The 19,146-nt window shown below is 36.9% G+C and overlaps 1 protein-coding gene across 18 annotated transcripts in view; it reads left to right on the top strand.

Moving 5' to 3' along the window:
• The window catches only part of LOC122570599 (CUGBP Elav-like family member 2), a 358,376-nt gene that overhangs the window by 313,475 nt on the left and 25,755 nt on the right, over window positions 1-19,146 (top strand). For all 18 annotated transcript variants that reach the window (XR_006317854.1, XR_006317853.1, XR_006317855.1 and 15 more), the window contains 2 exons: window positions 16,170-16,375; window positions 18,299-18,427. Coding sequence is in view for 14 of the 18 variants with exons in the window: in XM_043733114.1 (XP_043589049.1) it covers window positions 16,170-16,375; window positions 18,299-18,427 (335 nt within the window). In the remaining 4 variants the exon portion in view is untranslated. The remainder of the gene's footprint in view (window positions 1-16,169; window positions 16,376-18,298; window positions 18,428-19,146) is intronic.

The following is a 19,146-nucleotide window of genomic DNA, read 5'->3' as shown; positions in this document are numbered from 1 at the left end:
TCTTTACAAGATACTGTCGCTAACAAACATTACCGTTCCTACAATCGAAATATTTTTAAATCACCTTGCATTTATTAATCATTCTGGGACGCGAGAAACGTTCACTTATGGTAATTAAGAATGCACAGAAGTACTCACGATAACGAGTCACACTGCAGTGTATCTGTAATGCATTCTATTTCGAAATCTGCTATTTTGAAAAGCTCGATCTCCATTTCACGAAGTATCGTTCAGAAGTCGATTCGTAGGGAGAATGAATCGACGAGGAGGAGAATGTGCCGTCTAAGCTGTCTTGTCTTAATTTACATCTGACCCAGTCTCAGCTGATCGTAAGTGGTCGTTGGCTTCTAAACGTGTTTTCTCTGTGGAGATTCGAACACGCATATAGTTGACGACTAACTGTCTTATTAACACAAAAAGAAGGATGGGCGAATGACGAGAACTTGTCTGTGGATAGCGGTCCTCAGGGTCGTTCGAGGAATTCTAGTAAAAACGCTGATTTCTCAAACACTGAATCATCGAGTACATGTTAATTTTGTGATTTGTAGATTGTAAACTAATTTTCTAATTCTTTATCGACATCGTTATTGTTAGTCTTCCATTTTTCGTTATTGCGATATATTATGTTGAATAGAAGTTCTATGAATGGGTACACTGACGCATAAAAAATTAGAAATCTGTCAATGTTTAACGCATAGATTTTTATTTTTAAACGGATTCGATAAAAAGTTCTTTGTTTTATTACTATTTATATTTTTTCAAACGATTCGTATTGAGAAAGTTGATTGAAAATACCTATCCTATAAGATATTGATAATTTAAAATAAATAAACGTAGATACTTTCTCTCCCAATATATATATTATCAATACGTCAGGAGGTCTCAGTTTGTTTGAATTCACCCTGACTAATCTGAACGAAGCTTATTCGAACTTTCCATCTAAACGAAGTTTATAGCCGTACATCCGTGGACGAAAATAAACTCGCGCTACAAAGTATGGAGCCGAGTCGCGGGAGACCGACTTGCAGATTGCGTTCGCGGATGAAATGATGATGAATTCTAGCCGGGTAACGGCAAGTTTCCTTCCTTAACAAGACAGAACGTGCGACATTGTTCCGTTTTTTAGTTCTCCGGAGCACGGAAAGTCCCCTCGTTAATTGATACCTTCATCACGTGCGCACGTGAGCGAGCCACCGTTCTGCTTTCTCTTCTCTCTGTTATCGTCCCGCATATGCAGGTCGTTGCAGAAAAGTCGGGTAACTTGTCACGCTCAATGGGCATCTACATATGCCCCACAAAACTAGAATATATCGTCGAAAAATCGGGCGACTCGTTCCACACCGGTGCTTGGTATTTCGTATACGAGATTGAAAAGTGGTCGCTCCGTTAAGATTTTGCGTCATACTACGTAATAATCGAGATGTCAGGCAATGGGATATTTTTTATAGCACAGTGTATCTCGAGTTTGCCACTAGTCTATATCGCGAACCATATGTTCTATCCTGTTAAGAAAGCCAAGCTCCCGTTTCGAATAAGAAATTCGTAAATTAATATAACCGCAAAGCCCGGTCAGCTGGAAATATATCAGATCCGCGTTGTCACATCTGAACACGATGAGAATAGGAACCGTGAACCGATATATACATCATTTACGTATACGTATTCGATTTGCAATCGAATCGTGTTCGAAACGATTCGAATTTTCACGGTATCCAAAACATGGTATCGCTTGGAAAATGAAATGCAAACGTCCATCGTTATTCCTCTTGGTAATTCACGTCCAGTGTCAATAGTAGCCTTCTTCCCTGCAACAGTTCCATCAGCCAAGTTCACCGAGTTACGTCACCCATTCTCAGGATGTTATTTCGTTGGTGGTGCAGCAATGACTAATAGCTTATTGTCATCGAGAAACGCATTCCACAAGCGAGGTCGAGAAGCGAACTCCTTGCGTCACGCCCGCTGTCCCTCGTGGCCATTGTTCGCGGCTCTACTTGTGCTATAACCACGGTGTAGCCCATTATTCCCGGCCAGTGGGCGATAGGAACGAAGCCGTCGATTGCATTACACGTTATTTTCTATTGTCCAACCGCGAGACCGACGAGGCGTATCCTCGCGTTTGCGGCATCGTTGTCATCGTATCTATCCTAACCGTAGTGGGCTGATACTGTTGTTATACAGGTTGTATCGCCGTGGATACGATACGCGTTATTGAAAAGGAGCAAAGAGCGTACTTTCCCCTGGTACATGTAAATAACTGATTTATAGACGCAAAAACGAAAATATGTCTGTTCTATCTTCAAGATTGTGCCACACAAGGTGGTCTTGTCACGCTATAAATCGATCAAATCTGCGTTCCGTCCGTTAGCCAACTTTCAACAATTAACTATTGAGTTTCAGAATGATCGCGTCGTTTATCGCTTCCACACTCTTTCGGTAGTAAAAATAAGCTCTTTGCGTTAAACGAAAGACATTGCTTGAAATACTAAAACTCTTCCGAATAAAACAAAGAACATCTTATCCGAACGATTAGTATTTTCAAGGATAAAAATACATTTTGGTCGATAAGATACGTAAAAATCGGTGAAACTTACCAACCGATGACGGCAAACGATATCTTTTTAAATATTGAATTTCTGGCTATGCGAGTGAAATTTTTTATTTGTAATCGCGCTAACGATCGACTGATAAATCTTCGTTCGCTCATAATGGAACAACCTGTATGGGTTAACGTGAAGCGTTGTCGTTCGTGAACAGCGAGTCGAACGATCCGCGGAGGCCGACTACCATTCACGATTAGCCGGGACTGGGTCACATGCAAATCGGGAGAAAAGGCGGTGCCTTCCACCTGTCACTGTCGCTTCGTTCCTTTTCAAATAATTCGCGTTTCCTGCGTGCATCTTGGCAATAGACGTTAAGAAATCGTTAATATTTAAATTACAATTAGAATACCACTATTTAGACAAATTTATATATTTTTATATTTTTATGCTAAAGTCGTTTAATCATTTTCTTTCAGGTGATTAATCCCATATGATATAATTTTAAAAATAGAGTTTATATCGTAATCAGGTTTGAGGAGTAAGTGGGGACACGTCATCCTATTCTAACGATAAATATTCAGATAAGATTATTCTATATACAAAATAGATAACAGAACTACTATTTGGGACAATACAATGTTTTAGCAACACAAGATAATGGAAATTCGTATAACAAATTCATTTGTTTAGTATGAGTAAAAAATAACTAATGATTCTCTGCGGATGTTTCTTTAGCTGTATAGAGCAATGATTAAAGATTCGTCATAACTATAATTCTTCCAATGTCGGTGAATAATAGTTTGAGATCCGTAAGAAGTAAAATATTTTTTCTAAGAATAACAAAATGCAAATAGAAAAATTTCTTGCCGCAAGCATACATTGATCAAGATTCTTGTCTTAAGGTAAATACAAAAATTATTATTAATTTTCTCATTTGCTCCGTAGTTTAAAAACGTCCCTAAAATTTGCAAACACCCTACACATAAACGTGTGATGCGTGCATCTAAGCAATACTTGGGCGTTGTTCATGTCCTTGACTCGGGAAACCAGTTCATATTCCTATAGCCTTTGTTCAAAGTTCAACATTCGCATTAATTTATGATATCATCAATTTCTCGAGTTCTGATTAAAATTGGAAATTTATTTACTGCTCGTAAATCATGATACTATTCTTAAATGAAGCAAGTAGGTTTTGTAACGTATATTACGTAATAACTTTTTATTCCAGTAATATTATAATACGGTAATAACGATATGCATAGATCTATATATATTCGTTATATAATGCTTCCTCAACAAAGTTAGAAATTAGAGTACGTATTATCGAAAACTCGCTATTATGCTACTTTGAGAGAACAAGAGTTTAATTCGAGTCACAACATCAATTTAATTCATTCATAAACGTTGTGATAGTTAGAGGTATGCAATTCACTCATAGCCAGAAGCAACAGCTGTCCATGAAGAGCAAAAAAATATACCGTGGAGGCAACTCCTTCCCTCAGGCACTGTTGAACGCCATAAATCGGGGTACGACGCGTGGCTCCTTGTGATCGTTGTTTTGTTGCGTGGTCCGCTGGTCGTTTATCGACCTCAGAATTTCATCAATGGAGGCCGTTATTGCGAGAGATAGACGTCTGTGGCCGATAGGACTGAATGAACTAGTGGCTGGATTCGACTGGAACGAACTAGCACCTCGATCTTTCTCTATTCTCTCTCTGCTCGGACAATGGGTGTTACGTGTTTCTTGCCTGAATTCTTTGTCTTTCTACACCATTTCGGGCAGTCAACTTAGAACAGTTTCATAGTTTCGTCTGCATATTCATTGATTTATGTATATCCGTTTAAATATTTGCAATCTCGTTGTGGCTCCGGAATCGTTATTTTATTTGCGCCGCAACTTCGCTCCTGTTTCGATAAACAAAAGAACTTTTTAACATTTTGCAGAATTTTCGGGTATATAAGGAATCGGAGTTTTGAAGCTCCACAGGAAATCCTAAAGTTAATTCAATCTGACTTCAAATCCAGGAATTCCTACTTTACGACAAAATGCAGGAATCGTTGACACAAAATTTTATCAAAAGTAAGACTAAATACATTAAATTCGAAGCATTTAATGTTCCTATTTTTGTATTTAAAATACACTAGCATTTGCCATGGTTAGTGAGAGAAATAAAATCACCAGATATCCTTGAACATCTGTTCGAACTGACTGATTTCAACGTGCAAAACAGAATTCTTGACACGTTGTTACGCAATAGAATCTTAACGTAAACAGGTAGTCATGTACTTACGTATCGAGTCCTTGCTTCTCTGTCTTTCTCGTACATCTGTATTATTACGTTGAAAGATACGTCTCAAGATCGAACAGGCAGACACAATCGACCCTCTTTTTATTTCTGGCTGAAACTCGACTTTTGTCCGTATACAACAATACCTTCGTTGGAAAACAATTTATTCTTTCTATTTCCGTCAATCTCTAACTATATATGGCGCGAGCTGCGCGATATTACTGACAAATAAATCGAAAAATAAATTTCACAGTTCTATCGGTGGATGATCGATATTTTATTTCCTTTTTATTCTCTTTTATCTATTTTTATATATATATATATATATATTTTTTTACACGCAGCACCTACTATGTATGAAAAGGGACACAAAAATTAGTGCTGAAATATTGTGATTTTATGTTCCTCGTAAAAGATTGTTTTGGTTTTAGTTTGGCGATTAGAATTAAAATAATATGTAAAGAGAAGAGAATTTATTGTGAGTAGTAATTATTTGATTCACTGTTCCACTTCTACAAACTAATTGATCATCGCAAACCAGCCCAACATGGAAAGGAAAAAATTAAAATAACCTCTAAACAAACTACACGTTATGCTATTTACTATTCAATCGTAAAACGGTTCGTTTCTCGTGAAGTCACGTCAAGTGTGTTTGCCTCGCGCCTTTTCGTTCCTCGAGCAGACAAATTGAGAGGCACGAGAAAACCACGTGTCCAACCGGTTCTCCTCTCGTTGCATCATGCATCGCTCATCCTTCTTCCAAAGTCGGTTTCTCCTGGACAAAGCGAGAAAAGGGAATGAGAGACGAGTCTGCAAGAGTAAGACCAGTCATACCGCGAACCTTTTCGCTTCAACTTATGTACAGTTGCTGAAAGAAATGTATGAAATCGTAAATCGGCCAGGAGTTAAACTCCAAGTATTTCGAGCATTGGGTGTTTTGAGACATTTTATGGAAAGTAAAAAGCTTGAGATTTTGTAACTAACTTTTCCTTTGCAGCGTATTTAAAAAATGTTCGTCATACGATGTAATAGGATCTATGCATCTATGCATACTGATTGTATGCAAGAGCATTCTTTCCTCTAGACAACTTTCGAGATCTGTACACGGCAGAACAATCATTGTCCCTACTTAATACTGTAATTTATAATCTTCCTGTGTCTCTTCCAGCAACTGTACGTACTCGAACGAGCAGGTGTGTCATGTCAAGTTACGGAACGCAAAGACGACCATTGCCGCTCCACCATTCCCGCTATTTCTTTTCGCAGTAGGTACTCAAATGTGTTCTCATCGTGTCATATTTGTGGAGGACCCCCTTCTGTCATGTTTCATCCTCGTGGATGGCGTGTATCGACAACTTTTCTTTTTATTTTGACTTCTGACGCCTTGGGTTAGAATTGTCAGTCTCAAAGTATCTGATGATTTTAGAGTGCTTCTGGCTAGTACCCCAGTCGAACAAATGAATCGTTTTGACATATCCATGACTTTGATATAAAACTAAATGAAAATTTGTTATCGTGAAAGAAAAATTTATAAAAGATTATTAATTTTTAGCTCTTCGCACAATTTAAATTATATACAAAACTCTTAGATTGATGTATGGATAGCAGCGAATTCATGGTACTAATTCAAATATGAAATTAAGTATCAGTTTCTTGTCAGTAAAAATTAAAGCTTCAAAACTTTGACCTCAAATCTCGTTCCTCGTGGATTTCCCGATTCCTTGGACAGAAATAAAGCGTAGTTACAATGTACTATAATCGTACTATAAACTATAATCGTTTTATAATATGAATCAAGAAAATGTAATTTCTAATTCATGGGATTCACACGTTCAGGCACTCGTTTCGAGGTTCAACGTGATTCGTATACGATGCATTTCAAAGCTGGAATGCGGATTCGTCTTCAAACTGTATCTTCTCCTTTTTGACACTCCCTACTTCGCGCAAACACAAATTGAGAGAGTTGTATAAATCGCATGGTTAAAGAACCAGTAACGAACGTTCTCAAACGTTTCATTACCACAGTTAGGACGGATGAAGTGTATTTAGACTATGTTATGCCGACACCATTGTAAATAATCTAAATTTTCGGAAATTCACAACGGTTAACACAGGAACTCCTGGGTCTACGCTTATTCGACATTGAATACCGTATTTGTTAAGCAGTGTTTTAGTGTTATAGATGTTTGAATTGTTTAAAGATGTCATATTTCCACTATGAGTATTAAAATCTTCAAACACCTTGCGTAATATGACTTGTACTTTTGTACAGTTTGTTGAGTTTGGTATTGGGTGGAATACAGCGCGTAGAAAAGCAACTGATGTTCCAAAAGCGTGTGTTCCACTCCAGTATAGCGTCTATCATACTATCCTATTACGATATAAAATAAAATGAAACATATCATAGTGTAATAGTACATTATTCGATTGCGCTATAAAATAAAAAAGTATTATATATTTCATCATAATACCCTCCACTTCTATTTTAAAACAAAACCAAACGAAATTAAAACAAAATAAAAAGAAATAAATTGAATGAAAAAATATTCATTTTTCAATGATTATCGTGGGTCATCCAGGATCCTCGCAGCATTCCACCTGTTGATTTACGTTTCCAAGGCTGTAGCTAGAAAATGTCAACCAACTTTCTCTAGAAAGTGTTTCGTACTGTTCTCAATGACAATCGATGTATCGTAAACACGCACGTGATTTCAGTAATCATCGATCATGAACAAGGAAATCACAGACTAGTGTTTGGAGTTGAGAATCAGAGATATTAAAACGATTATTTCCAAGTCGCATGTTTCGCTACAGTTGATAATTATAGCATAAATTTGTTCTTACGTTATTTCTAAAATAAAAAATAATGGCTTATGTAAGTTGAAATGATTCGTTACTTTTTATCTTGTTGTAAATTGTTATTATTTATCTTTATCTAAAATAAAATTTGCTGAAACCTGCGGTGGTGTAAATGACATACAGAGGAGTTGGTCATGGCAACCTATTTCCCAACACGGTATAAACTGCACCTACAGTCTTGTCGTTATCTTCCAACTGGTATCGCGCATCGTGTCTCGCAAAAGAATACTAGAAGACGAGGCTTCGACGAGCTTTCATTGTCCATTGGTCTCGCGAATGTTCCGTTCGTTTAATGAAAAATCTATCGAGAATCGTTACGTGCAACAATTACAACATAGTAGTCTCATAGCTTCTTCGTTGTTTTTCAGATGTATAGTCTATTATCCATGTTCTTTAACGTAGCTGTATATTGCTGTTAAGAATCTCGAGAGATGTTTAATCCTGCATGATTCTGATTTTATAAAGATATTTCTTAAATCGTTAGAAATATACTTATTATACATGTACATAGCAATACTGGGATATAGAAATACAAAATTTTAGCAGCAATCAATTTATAAAATATATGTTGTATCGCTTTCATTGAAATTTATCTGACATTGATCACTATGAATTACAAATAGCAAACAATTGCAAAATGCCAGCACGCAGAAACACTGCAGAAATTCGGTAAATATAACATGGCCAAAAGGGTATTGCATTTAGATATCGGAGCAGGCGAGCAGATGTCGTAATTAATAGAAGTCGCAGTGAAATAATTGTAATACGAGTAGTCTGAACTGCGGCAATTAAAAGTTTAATTAAAACCGTCGTATTTCTACCTGTCACGCTTTCTTGTTATGTCATGGCACAAAGAAGGTTTTGAACAAACAGAGATCTCGTTCGATCCTATTGCTGTTTATGTTTTATATTTTTTACTCTTCACTATCCCCACTTTTTTTTTGTTACTTAGTTTTCTTTGTAATTTTATTTTCTTTCGGAAAAAATAAAAACGATGGTTCGTTGTATTGCACGTTGATTCGTTAATATATCGGAGAAATTGTTAGTCGACGTTTCGTATTATACGGACAAATAAGTTAACTTTTCCTTGTTATTTTCGTTTTAATATGCCGAAATATCCTGGAACCCAATAGGTTTTGGAATGATCGGAAAAACAATTGAAATGTTTTATAAGAAAGGAGTTCGTAATAAAGGATTTAATATCATTATAATATTCGAATGATCTTACAGTTATACGTCATTTTCCGTAGGTGATTTAACATCTAGGAACGGGGGTGTATCGCTGCGTGAGTAATGCATACATAAATCGGTGGGTTGTTGCAAGCGAGACATAAATAAATATGAAATCGTGGAATACGGTTATGTTCTCGATAAATCTAGGTGAACGGAATGGAAAAATGTTGGATTTGTTGGAAAATCACGATTCTTCGACCAACTCTTGCTTTTATTATCTATCGTTCGTCATCGTCGATTGAATTGAAAAAACTCCCTTCGTCTTTTAACAAAATTCTATAAAGTTTCTTTATTTCTTTAATTACAACATTACTTTATTCTTTCAAAATACAGAAATCACGAGGAACGATATTCGCCTATAATCTGAAACGTGTCCTTTATGCTAATTTCGAGCGCACTGGCCGAATGATTATATAGAGTCGGAACATAAACGTGTGTTGCACCATTGGCAAACAACCGTGTTATAAAAGCTTATATAACGCTTTTGGCCATTTTGCTTCGACAATTTCAATGGCACAAACCTTGCAATTCCACAGCTCTTATTCGCGTGCCACGAAGTTTCGCGATATTCTGCGTATTACCAGGCCTGTTACGTTAACCATGCAGCGATTAGGTATAATTATAAGTACGCGAGCAATTACGTGGTTATCGATATCGTTCTTGTTGACTGTTTGGCCATTAGGCTGATCAAACCTACGCGATTCATACATTAGAGGGTTTGACAATTGTTCGAATTATTCACATAAAAAACACATAAACATTATAAATTTGGAAGTTAGTAAAAGTGTGGTGGACAAAGATGCTATGGTTTCCAGGAACACATCGCGGATAAAAGATGATGTCACAGCATCCAAAGACAAAGCCATGCAAACCTCCATACATACCACCCAACACCATAAATACCCTCCGAAATCAGAGCAAAGAAATAGCGAACTGTCGAGCGTCGTAAGATCGACAGCTTCGTCATCAAGTCCAACAGACAGTCCAGTTAAGCAATTCGCTAAGCGCGAACAAATAAGTCACGATCGGCGTAGTTTATAATTATGACGTAATACTAGTTATAATTTAGAACAAGTGTTTTAATAAATAAACATTTTTAGTTTTAGTGTAACGACTGGTACTTATTGTACAACGCACTGTTCGGTAAACCACCTCAAAAGTTGCTTTTGGAAATATCGATGCAGAAACGAGGAATAAACATAGATGCACCTTTCTCTTCTCCGGAGAATAGTCGTAGGCGATGTACGGTGTGTTAATTGGATATTTGTATGGGATACGGTACCTTCGACTTGCATCCGGTTGGCGAAGTCCGTCGACGTTTCCTGCATTGTTTCGTTCTCAGTTTTATTCTGCTTGATTCGATGCCTTTTTTGGAATTCATTTAAAAAGATTCTTTGTGCTCTTGCGTATTAATTTTGATCTCTGTTTCATACTTGCTAATATCTTTCCTAGAAGACAGATTTACAACTCGACATGTCCTAAATTTTATGTTCAGTCATAGTTATAATCAGTATAGTAGTTGACTTGTTTGGAGATTAGGTATTTTCCCGTAGTCAGATTGTTCATTAAACGATTCGAATTGAACTTGACTAATCCAAACGAGGCTTATCCCTGGAACGAGGTACGTTGCCTGTAGCGTCCGAAAATGGCGGACGATCCTCCCAGTCGCTCGTCACAATTCAAAATTTATGGTCCCATTTCTACGAGTGGGCCGCGTAATCTTTGTCGCGAGGAAGATATTCGTGAATCGACGCGACCACGAGGGCTTTCGCGAAATATACGGGCACTAACGGCAGGGAATCGAGGAAATACGTTGTTCAACCTTGTGCTACCTTTAAAGCGATTTTACAAAACTGCGGGACCACCGATACGCTTCTGAAGTAGGATTCCGCCATCCGTATCGTTCCTTTTTGAAAAAACACTGTACATGGTGACGAAAAATCAATTTCTACATACACGACTCGGTCGCATGCTTTAGCATGATAACGAGATACGAATACAGAAAAGCTGTTTTTCCAAACATTCGATACAACGATTTCTTTTTTTTTTTACAAAACTTTCTAATATCTACGACTACGTGAAACATGTCATGTGACAACACGAAGTTTTTGAGATCGTTTCGAAATTATCGCGGGAAAAACCACAATTCCCTTCGTGTTGAATTTATGAAAAGAGAAACTACCACGATAGATCGAAAGGGAAGGAATTCCGTTCACGTTGGACTTTATGAAAAGAAAATTTACAGTCACGCCGTCGGCGTGCAGCTGAAACGTTTCACTAATCGGAATTCGTGGCTCTCTATAAATCGTTGCCTCTTTTTGACGTCACTTCCTGCGCGTTCTGTCGGCGACATACTAATGACGAGTCGCATACCTGCGTCCAAAGCGAATCAACTTCTACGTGGTTTTGTTTTATCGAACGACGCTTCATATTATTCTCATGAACATCGCAAAAAATGTTCGGGCATAATTCATGTCTGAATTTATCATACAGAAACTTTATTACATTAACATTACATTAACATAAAACAGAAAGAAGATGTCTATGCAAAAATTAAAGAGATCCAAAGAAAGGCTTCGTCTATTCGATTTAATCGCAATCGATCTATATCGTTCCTCGTTCGATGTCAATCAACCTTCAACTAATATACAGCAACTCATTTACTTGATATCATTTAACGAAATTGTTTCTTGAATTCACTTACTTAAATGTAAAGAAAATTGGCATTTATTCTTTCCGTTATTCGCTCCATTATATGAATTCCAATTATATAAAACTGTTTGTCTTTCGACACGTTCAGATAAATGGGATTTTACTATATAAGAATTTTATCAAAGAAAGAAAAAACTGCAAGCTTAATACCAGTAAATCAAACAAGATTAAAGATATTCAACTAACGCCAGGCAATTACACAGTTGCCGCGTTAATGGTCAGTTTCACCCACGCCTACTGACTGTTTATTGCGGCTCGAGAGAGAATAAAAGAGTAAGAGTTTACAAGTGTGACTCCCCCATATGAGAACATGTAAGCTCGTTTAAGCTCGTGTAACAGATCTAGGAAAAAATATTTTTACAAAAAAGAAAAGATCCAATTTTGTTCCTTTTTGGTAAATGAATGGAAACAAATGGATATTCGTAATTTCGTTGTTAATTTAACAGTTTGCATACCCCCAAGAAATAAAGTGACAGGGATATAAGATAATTCTTGAATTACATAAAGGGTTGATTCTTTTTAGGATTGCCTTTGGTGTTCACCGCCATAATCTTATTAGCAAGATCCCGTTATAATTCTATATCGATTTTGAAATATTTACGGAATTTTGCTTAGACTCGCGATTTCATTTATCGAAACAATTTCTGCTAGTTCTCCCAGCAAGTGAATCAATGTATAATTGCCGACTATAATTGGTCATCCGGTGCAAACGCGATATAGAGATATATTACACATAGACAAGAAGGCGGACTGCTTAGCAACACGGTAGTTCAGCCTAGTTGAAATTCAGTTAGTTTGAACGTGGCCAAGCCGGGAATTAAATTAACAAAGTTAATTCTCATTCTGGCAAAGGACCGCGAATGTCCCGGAAGTGAGGCCGTAAGAGACCAAGAATATTCCTGCGCGAGCCCTGCTGTCAGTTTACCGAATACGAAACAAGGAGTGACGCAAATCTAATCTTTCCTAACATTCCCCGGAAACTCGTAGTTTCGTCTGGAGAACGTTTAAATCGTTCCTTTGATTCTTATTGAATCACGGTCAACCATAATATTAGAGTATCTTAGGACATCACCTTTACCAAAAAACTTCTAGGAATTGACGAAAACTCGTAAGATAAATGAGTGAAAAATACAAAATATCTCGTGCTACTAAGATAAAAGTTTTCTATTCGATACCATTCGATGTAGACACAAAAAAGTGAAATATACCAGAAACGTCGATATAGCAGAAGTTACAAGTTCTATAAAACGCTCGAATCAAACAGAGATGTTGTTAATATTTCCCATGTAATACGAGGAATTAACGTCAATTGGTACCGTGCGCGGGATTGGGTTTAGATTGGTTATAGTAATTTTTCACACGCGCGGTCTATCACGGCGTGTCCCGTCTTTACCAATTTATTCGACAGAAAACCGGGAACGGTTTCCACGAACGAGATTCGCGATTTAATTAGGAGAACAAACACCGTGTACATAGTACGTAAAATTGATTTACAAACATTTGCGCGGTTTCGTGCTCGGACACTCAGCAGTGGCCGCGAGAAAAGCGCAAAACCATAAGGGAAAACAAAAAAACAGCGACCTGTATCGAGGTATACGGCTTTCGGTCGCAAGCGTACGTTGAATCGCGAATTAATTGGAGAATGAATGGATTGGACGTGAAGAAAACAGCCGTTCAAGAATCCGATGAACAATGAAAGGAAAATTAAATCGTTGCTCTATATGCGGTACGCAAACACGCACGTTGATATGATTTACAATGGAACACGACCGCCACATGCGACGCTATTGTCGTGAAATAAGGAACAAAAATGAACTGGTCATATTTTGCTGTATGATCTTCGATTGTAATATGGACATCAACTACCACCAGAAAACAAAATTAAAAATAAGAAAAGAAACAAATAAAGGGAAAATAAAAGTAAAAGGATTGAATATTTACTACCTGGAAATTGGATATTCGTACATTGTTACCCGGTACTCGCGCTACCGCAAACTGAATTAAATCAACGATATCCAACGCGTTCCTCCGGTTTATCCCTTCTGTTTTCCTATTTCCCAACTTCACCGAAACCCCTATCCCCGATCTTACCCTCCAATCTATCTGCAAGTATTCAATACATTCTTCCACCCTCTCCGCTTAAAGATAAAGCTCGACCATCAAGCAACCCGCCCTCTCTACCTTGCAATTTCGGTGGAAAGCCGAAAACGAGCAAGATCCTCGTGGCAGACCAACGTCTTCGGTATTTAATAAACATTCCAGCGAAGCCCGCAGTTTTGCTGCAGACTGATGCCACCGGACAAAAGGGTACGAGGGGGAGAAACGGACTAGCTCGGGGCTTGAAATTTTTTCGTGGAAAATAATTCGTGGCTGGATATAGCGGCAAGGTGAATAGCCAGAGGAGAAGGAGACCAGTTTCAATCTCCATGAAGCTCCGTCGTGGAAAATCTGATACGATGCATGGGGGCAAGCGTGGCGGCGAGCTGCTCTGGTATCCGGTTAGGTTACCAAAGTAATTAAATCGTTAACAGGGGACGAGTTTGCGGCGCAATCGACGAATATGTGCAGGGTTTCCACAACCCCACCCCTTTCCCGTTTCCATCCTTTTCTACCTCTCTTCTTTCTCTCTCCCTCCCCCCTTCTCCCTCTACCCCCTTTGCTCTTTCGCTGACCGTTTCCCTTGATTTTCAATTTTATTATTTCTTTTATCGTGGAAGCCTTTGACTGTGGGAAGGGGTAGCCTCGATGAAACACGGCTCGTTACGCGATCAAGGAACGGAGAAACTGTTAACGAGTTGAATTCGGTTTGAGGCGACTTGTGATCGATTTAAGTACGCCAAACATCTCCTCCCTTCCTCTCATAGAGAGAGAGAGAGAGAGAGAGAAAGAAACAGAAATCGATCGGGTGTGAGAATTCTTGCGAATCGTTAATATCTTGCCAGTCGTTTGTAACTACAGTAGGATTGCGACTAACCGTTCAAAAAATTAGTCGAATGATTTCTTGATTGAATCCTGCGGAGGAAGGATTTCCGTGAATTCCTTGAACTCGTATCGTGCAAAAGTCTTGAGTCACCTATCGAACAGAAATGTTTTACTTTTATGAACTGGCAAATATGAAAATACCCGATATTATTTTAGGTTTAAAGGTTGAGGACGAGGAATGTGATTTTTTGAAGCTACGCGAACTGTTTATTCTCGGACAAGATAAGATATTATATATTTAGATTTGAACTAAAAGATTCTAGGTTTTTAATTTGGAGGAAAATTGTATAAGAAATTTTTTTGGAAATTCTGTGATTATCGATAATGTACCGATAAAAATGAGAATTGAAAAATTCGATACGTAGCAATAAACTTATTACGTTCAGATATACGATGAACTATACGGCACTGTTTTCTTTGCGCATGCATGAATAACGAAGAAACATGCAAAGAGGTTAACTCTTCCTATTCAAATTGAATCAATTGAATTCAACCAGACAGTAAGCATGAAGGTTATTGACCGTCTTTTGTATTGTAATACGAATTAGATTTTTAAAAAATTCATTTGGCTTAGTCATAACCGACTGCGTATGTATTACCATTTTTATTCTGCATAATTAAAGAAATTCTTATTTCGCTATGCATTGAAGAATAATGAAAATAAAGTCATTTTGCGGAACTATGGATCTGCGAACTGCATAATTCCAGAGACACGAAGTCTGATTCAAATTATTTCACTGGAAAATATTCCAACCGGTCGATTTATGCGACTTATCCTATAAAATAAAGGGAAAAGTCTCATTGTGGACGTGATTTCGTTGATAGAAAATTCGCAGAGATACGTATATGTGACTAGAGAGCGAATCAAGTAAAGCAGAAAGAATGGCGAATCGAAGGGTTGACAAATGTAGAAGAGTAAGAGAGGCGTGGATCGAGATATTCAGAGATGCAGTCGGCTACCTTGCATCACTGCGCGAAACCCTATGCGACGCTGAATTTACATAAGCGGCTTTTCTCCGGGCGGAGCTTTTCTTTTGGTCCTAAACAAATATTGACTGGGCCACTTCCGCCTTTCCTCGCCACCTGTCATTCTCAAATGGTGCGTGGTTGACTGACCGCGTGATACCTGAATGCTTATTATAACACGATAAATAGAAAACAGCTAACGTTACTTGTGTATTCGAGCGTTGTTTAGAGTACAGTACGCAGGTACAGGTGATCCAAGTGTAAATTTCATTCCACTTTCTTTCATCTTAACGGTAGAAGTACACCTTAAAACTAATTGCTAAAGATAAATGATCTACTATTATTTTACATACAGTAAGGCAAGAAAATATATGAACATTATCTATATAGAACTTTTATAAATATATTATGTATATTATACGAAACTCATTGAAATTTCGTTAGCTCTCTAACGAGACACAACTATTATAATCATGACGATAATGATTAATCAACGGATTAAGTAATTTAATAATTTACTTGTTTGAATATTTTTTAGAAAAATTGACCAACGAACATACTCATTTTATTTCACCTTTTTTGCTTTCAGAACGTAAACTGTTTGTTGGCATGCTGTCAAAGAAGTTCAGCGAAAACGATGTTAGGAACATGTTTAGCATTTATGGAACCATCGAAGAATGTTCGGTGCTGAGAGACAGCACCGGAAAAAGTAAAGCCTGTGCCTTCGTTACCTTCGCTAGTAAACAATACGCTATCAACGCCATTAAAGCTCTTCATCACTCACAAACGATGGAGGTGAGTGAAATTAAAACACAATTGTTTCCTCAATCTTTGCTACTTAATCTTCGCCGCACGATGTATTCCTCGTTCTAATCGTCCTTGAAACGAATATGTTTGATAATAAAGGTACACTTTGTTACCAAATATTGCTTCCTCCATTCAGGATGAAATTCAGTCTGTGATGACGTTTATAAAACTTCTCTTTTATATTTCCATTTCTTTAATTACATACAGTTTATAAACTATATTGTTCGTACAAAGGGAATTGTATTACTAAAGTTGAATTTCCTGCAATAGCGTCATGCAGATTTTATTCTAATTTAATTTCTAATCGACGCAATTTCCCGCGGCTAATTTCTGTCGGGGATTAATTTTGTTAAAACTGATGTGCCTGATAACGTAAATCCTAAAAGAAACTTGCAAAAGTTCCATCCATCATCTAACATAGGACATCTTGTAAGTAAAGACAGGCCCTACTTAGTTATATTACACACCCTTCTTAGTAAAGACATGCTAATAAATGGAGCAACGCGATACTTCCAAAAGACGATATCCAGAAGTTATCATTAATTAATTAATATTTAGACGTCGCCAACGGTACAAGATTAATTGGGATTAAAAGTATAATCAGATTTTCATAAATAAAAGTATAAATTTTACAACTATTTGTAATTATATCGAAATGGTACTTTGAAACAAGATAGTCATCCCCGATAATCATCTTCCAAACTTGTACTTTTCAAACAACACAATATTTATCAATCAATACTTAATCACCCTTTCTTTCTTTTCGTTTCACACGAACTTGATAAAAGTTTCAACAAAAGTATCGATCAATTTGATGAAAAGATAATGGCGGTAGACACTTCGAAGCAACATTCGCACACTCTATGGAATTGTGTCTTCCCTTTCCCTCCTCTAATGGTACACCTACAACCTATGTATACGATGCCTGGTTTCGACCGGTGAAAGAAAATCGTGCCAAGACACGCGGCTACAACAGCAATTCCATTTTGATATCATGAATATTTCCAGCTGCAGATTCCTCGAGCTTTTACTTGTCGTGGTCGACTTAACTGGCACGATTTCGTGCTTCTTATTACATGCGTAAACAGTCTCGCATTTCGTATTCTCCTTTATAATCCGCAATTCAAAAGACTTATACATACATTTTATAGTTGTTATTAATTATCATGGATTCATGAAAAAGCGATGCTCCGTGATTTCTCTTTATTCAAAACTTATTAACCATTATATACTGGGTCATTGAAAACACACCACTTGCACATTCGCGATCTCCTTCTATCAGCAAAGATCGCCTCAGTTTACCTTCTTTTACAAGAATTGGCAAATGCCACGACTGATATTTTAATAATTCAATAATTATTACTTGTAAAACTTTCTTAAAACAGAGAATTTTAATATGAAATTTCAAACACGAAAATTTTAAATAAAAAGCTGGCACTATTTCATTACATATCTTCGATTTAGGATCCGTTCTCACACCTCGGTATTTTGGTTATAGATTTTCTAATTTCAAATTTTCCTTTCTCTTTTTCCTTTTTCTTCTTAGCCAATACTCCTGTGATTAGTGACTTCTATAGTAGCCCAAAAATTGGGGGCAATTAGTCTCATTAGTTGACCTGCTGAACACAACTGGCACCTATTCATATTTGAAGCCTAACATTCTTACCTTGCATGATAGTGGAATTAAGTGAGTTACGTTGGAAATCAGTAAGCTAATCGCTAGTAATACATAGTAATAATGTTAATTTGGACATAATCATGATCACAAAGAAATTTATGTTATGCCAGATGATTAGTATTTGTAAAATCTTTGTTTATAGCTCTATAAGTTCTGACTTTAGATATAAGTAAGACTATACGATCTGCATTTTAAAGGCATATTTAACGTATACCTTATATATATTTTTTCAGGGATGTTCGTCGCCGCTGGTTGTGAAATTTGCAGACACGCAGAAGGAAAAGGATCAGAAGAGGATGCAACAGCTTCAGACGAATCTTTGGAATATAGCAGGAGTCAACATGGCGCCGCATTACCTGACTGTCTGTACCTTTAATATTTCATACCCAACCTTTTTACCCGATATCAAAGAGCCCATTTGCATCGAGAATGAAATACTTTCTCGTAAAGTTATTTTCCTAGAACCTTTAAAGTTACATGCGCATATTGCGAATCAAAGTATTTTTTGTGAATGAACAAAAGAGAATGAAATTTATACGATGCTAGAAGACGATATCTTTGAAACGTATCTGATTTATAAAATTTCTTTTTCCATGGAAATTTTAATCCCTCGATGGTTCGATTAAAATGTTTTAATTTGATCGATCGTTGACATTTGATTCCGAAATACTTTTTCGCGAGAATACAAGAGATTTTAAATATCGTAAAAACAGTGGAAATATATTTTTATTAGCGTATTAATTGACTGATATAAAAAGAAGATTGATTATACACAGATACATAAAGTCATTAGAGTAATTCGCTACGTGAAAACAAACGAAATAATGTAAAGTAATTAGTCTCCATCTGTACTGAAAGTACCGGGTTATTAAGAATTATTTTACGAGACAATTTATTTCAAAATGGAATTATTACTGTCACGTTTTTAATTCGTTATTTTCTATGCATTTTATTCTACGAGACCAAAGATCCTGCCAGACGGTACTATAAATTAACATATTGAAGTAGACTCCAAACTAATCGCTAGAATGTATTAGAAATTACTATTAGCTATCGATTTGCTTATGTCGAATTGTTAGAA

This window comes from Bombus pyrosoma, linkage group LG9, assembly GCF_014825855.1.
Source record: "Bombus pyrosoma isolate SC7728 linkage group LG9, ASM1482585v1, whole genome shotgun sequence".
In the NCBI taxonomy this organism is placed as follows: Eukaryota; Metazoa; Arthropoda; class Insecta; order Hymenoptera; family Apidae; genus Bombus; species Bombus pyrosoma.
The sequence above is the reverse complement of the archived record's forward strand: the minus strand, read 5'-3'. Positions and strand labels throughout refer to the sequence as shown.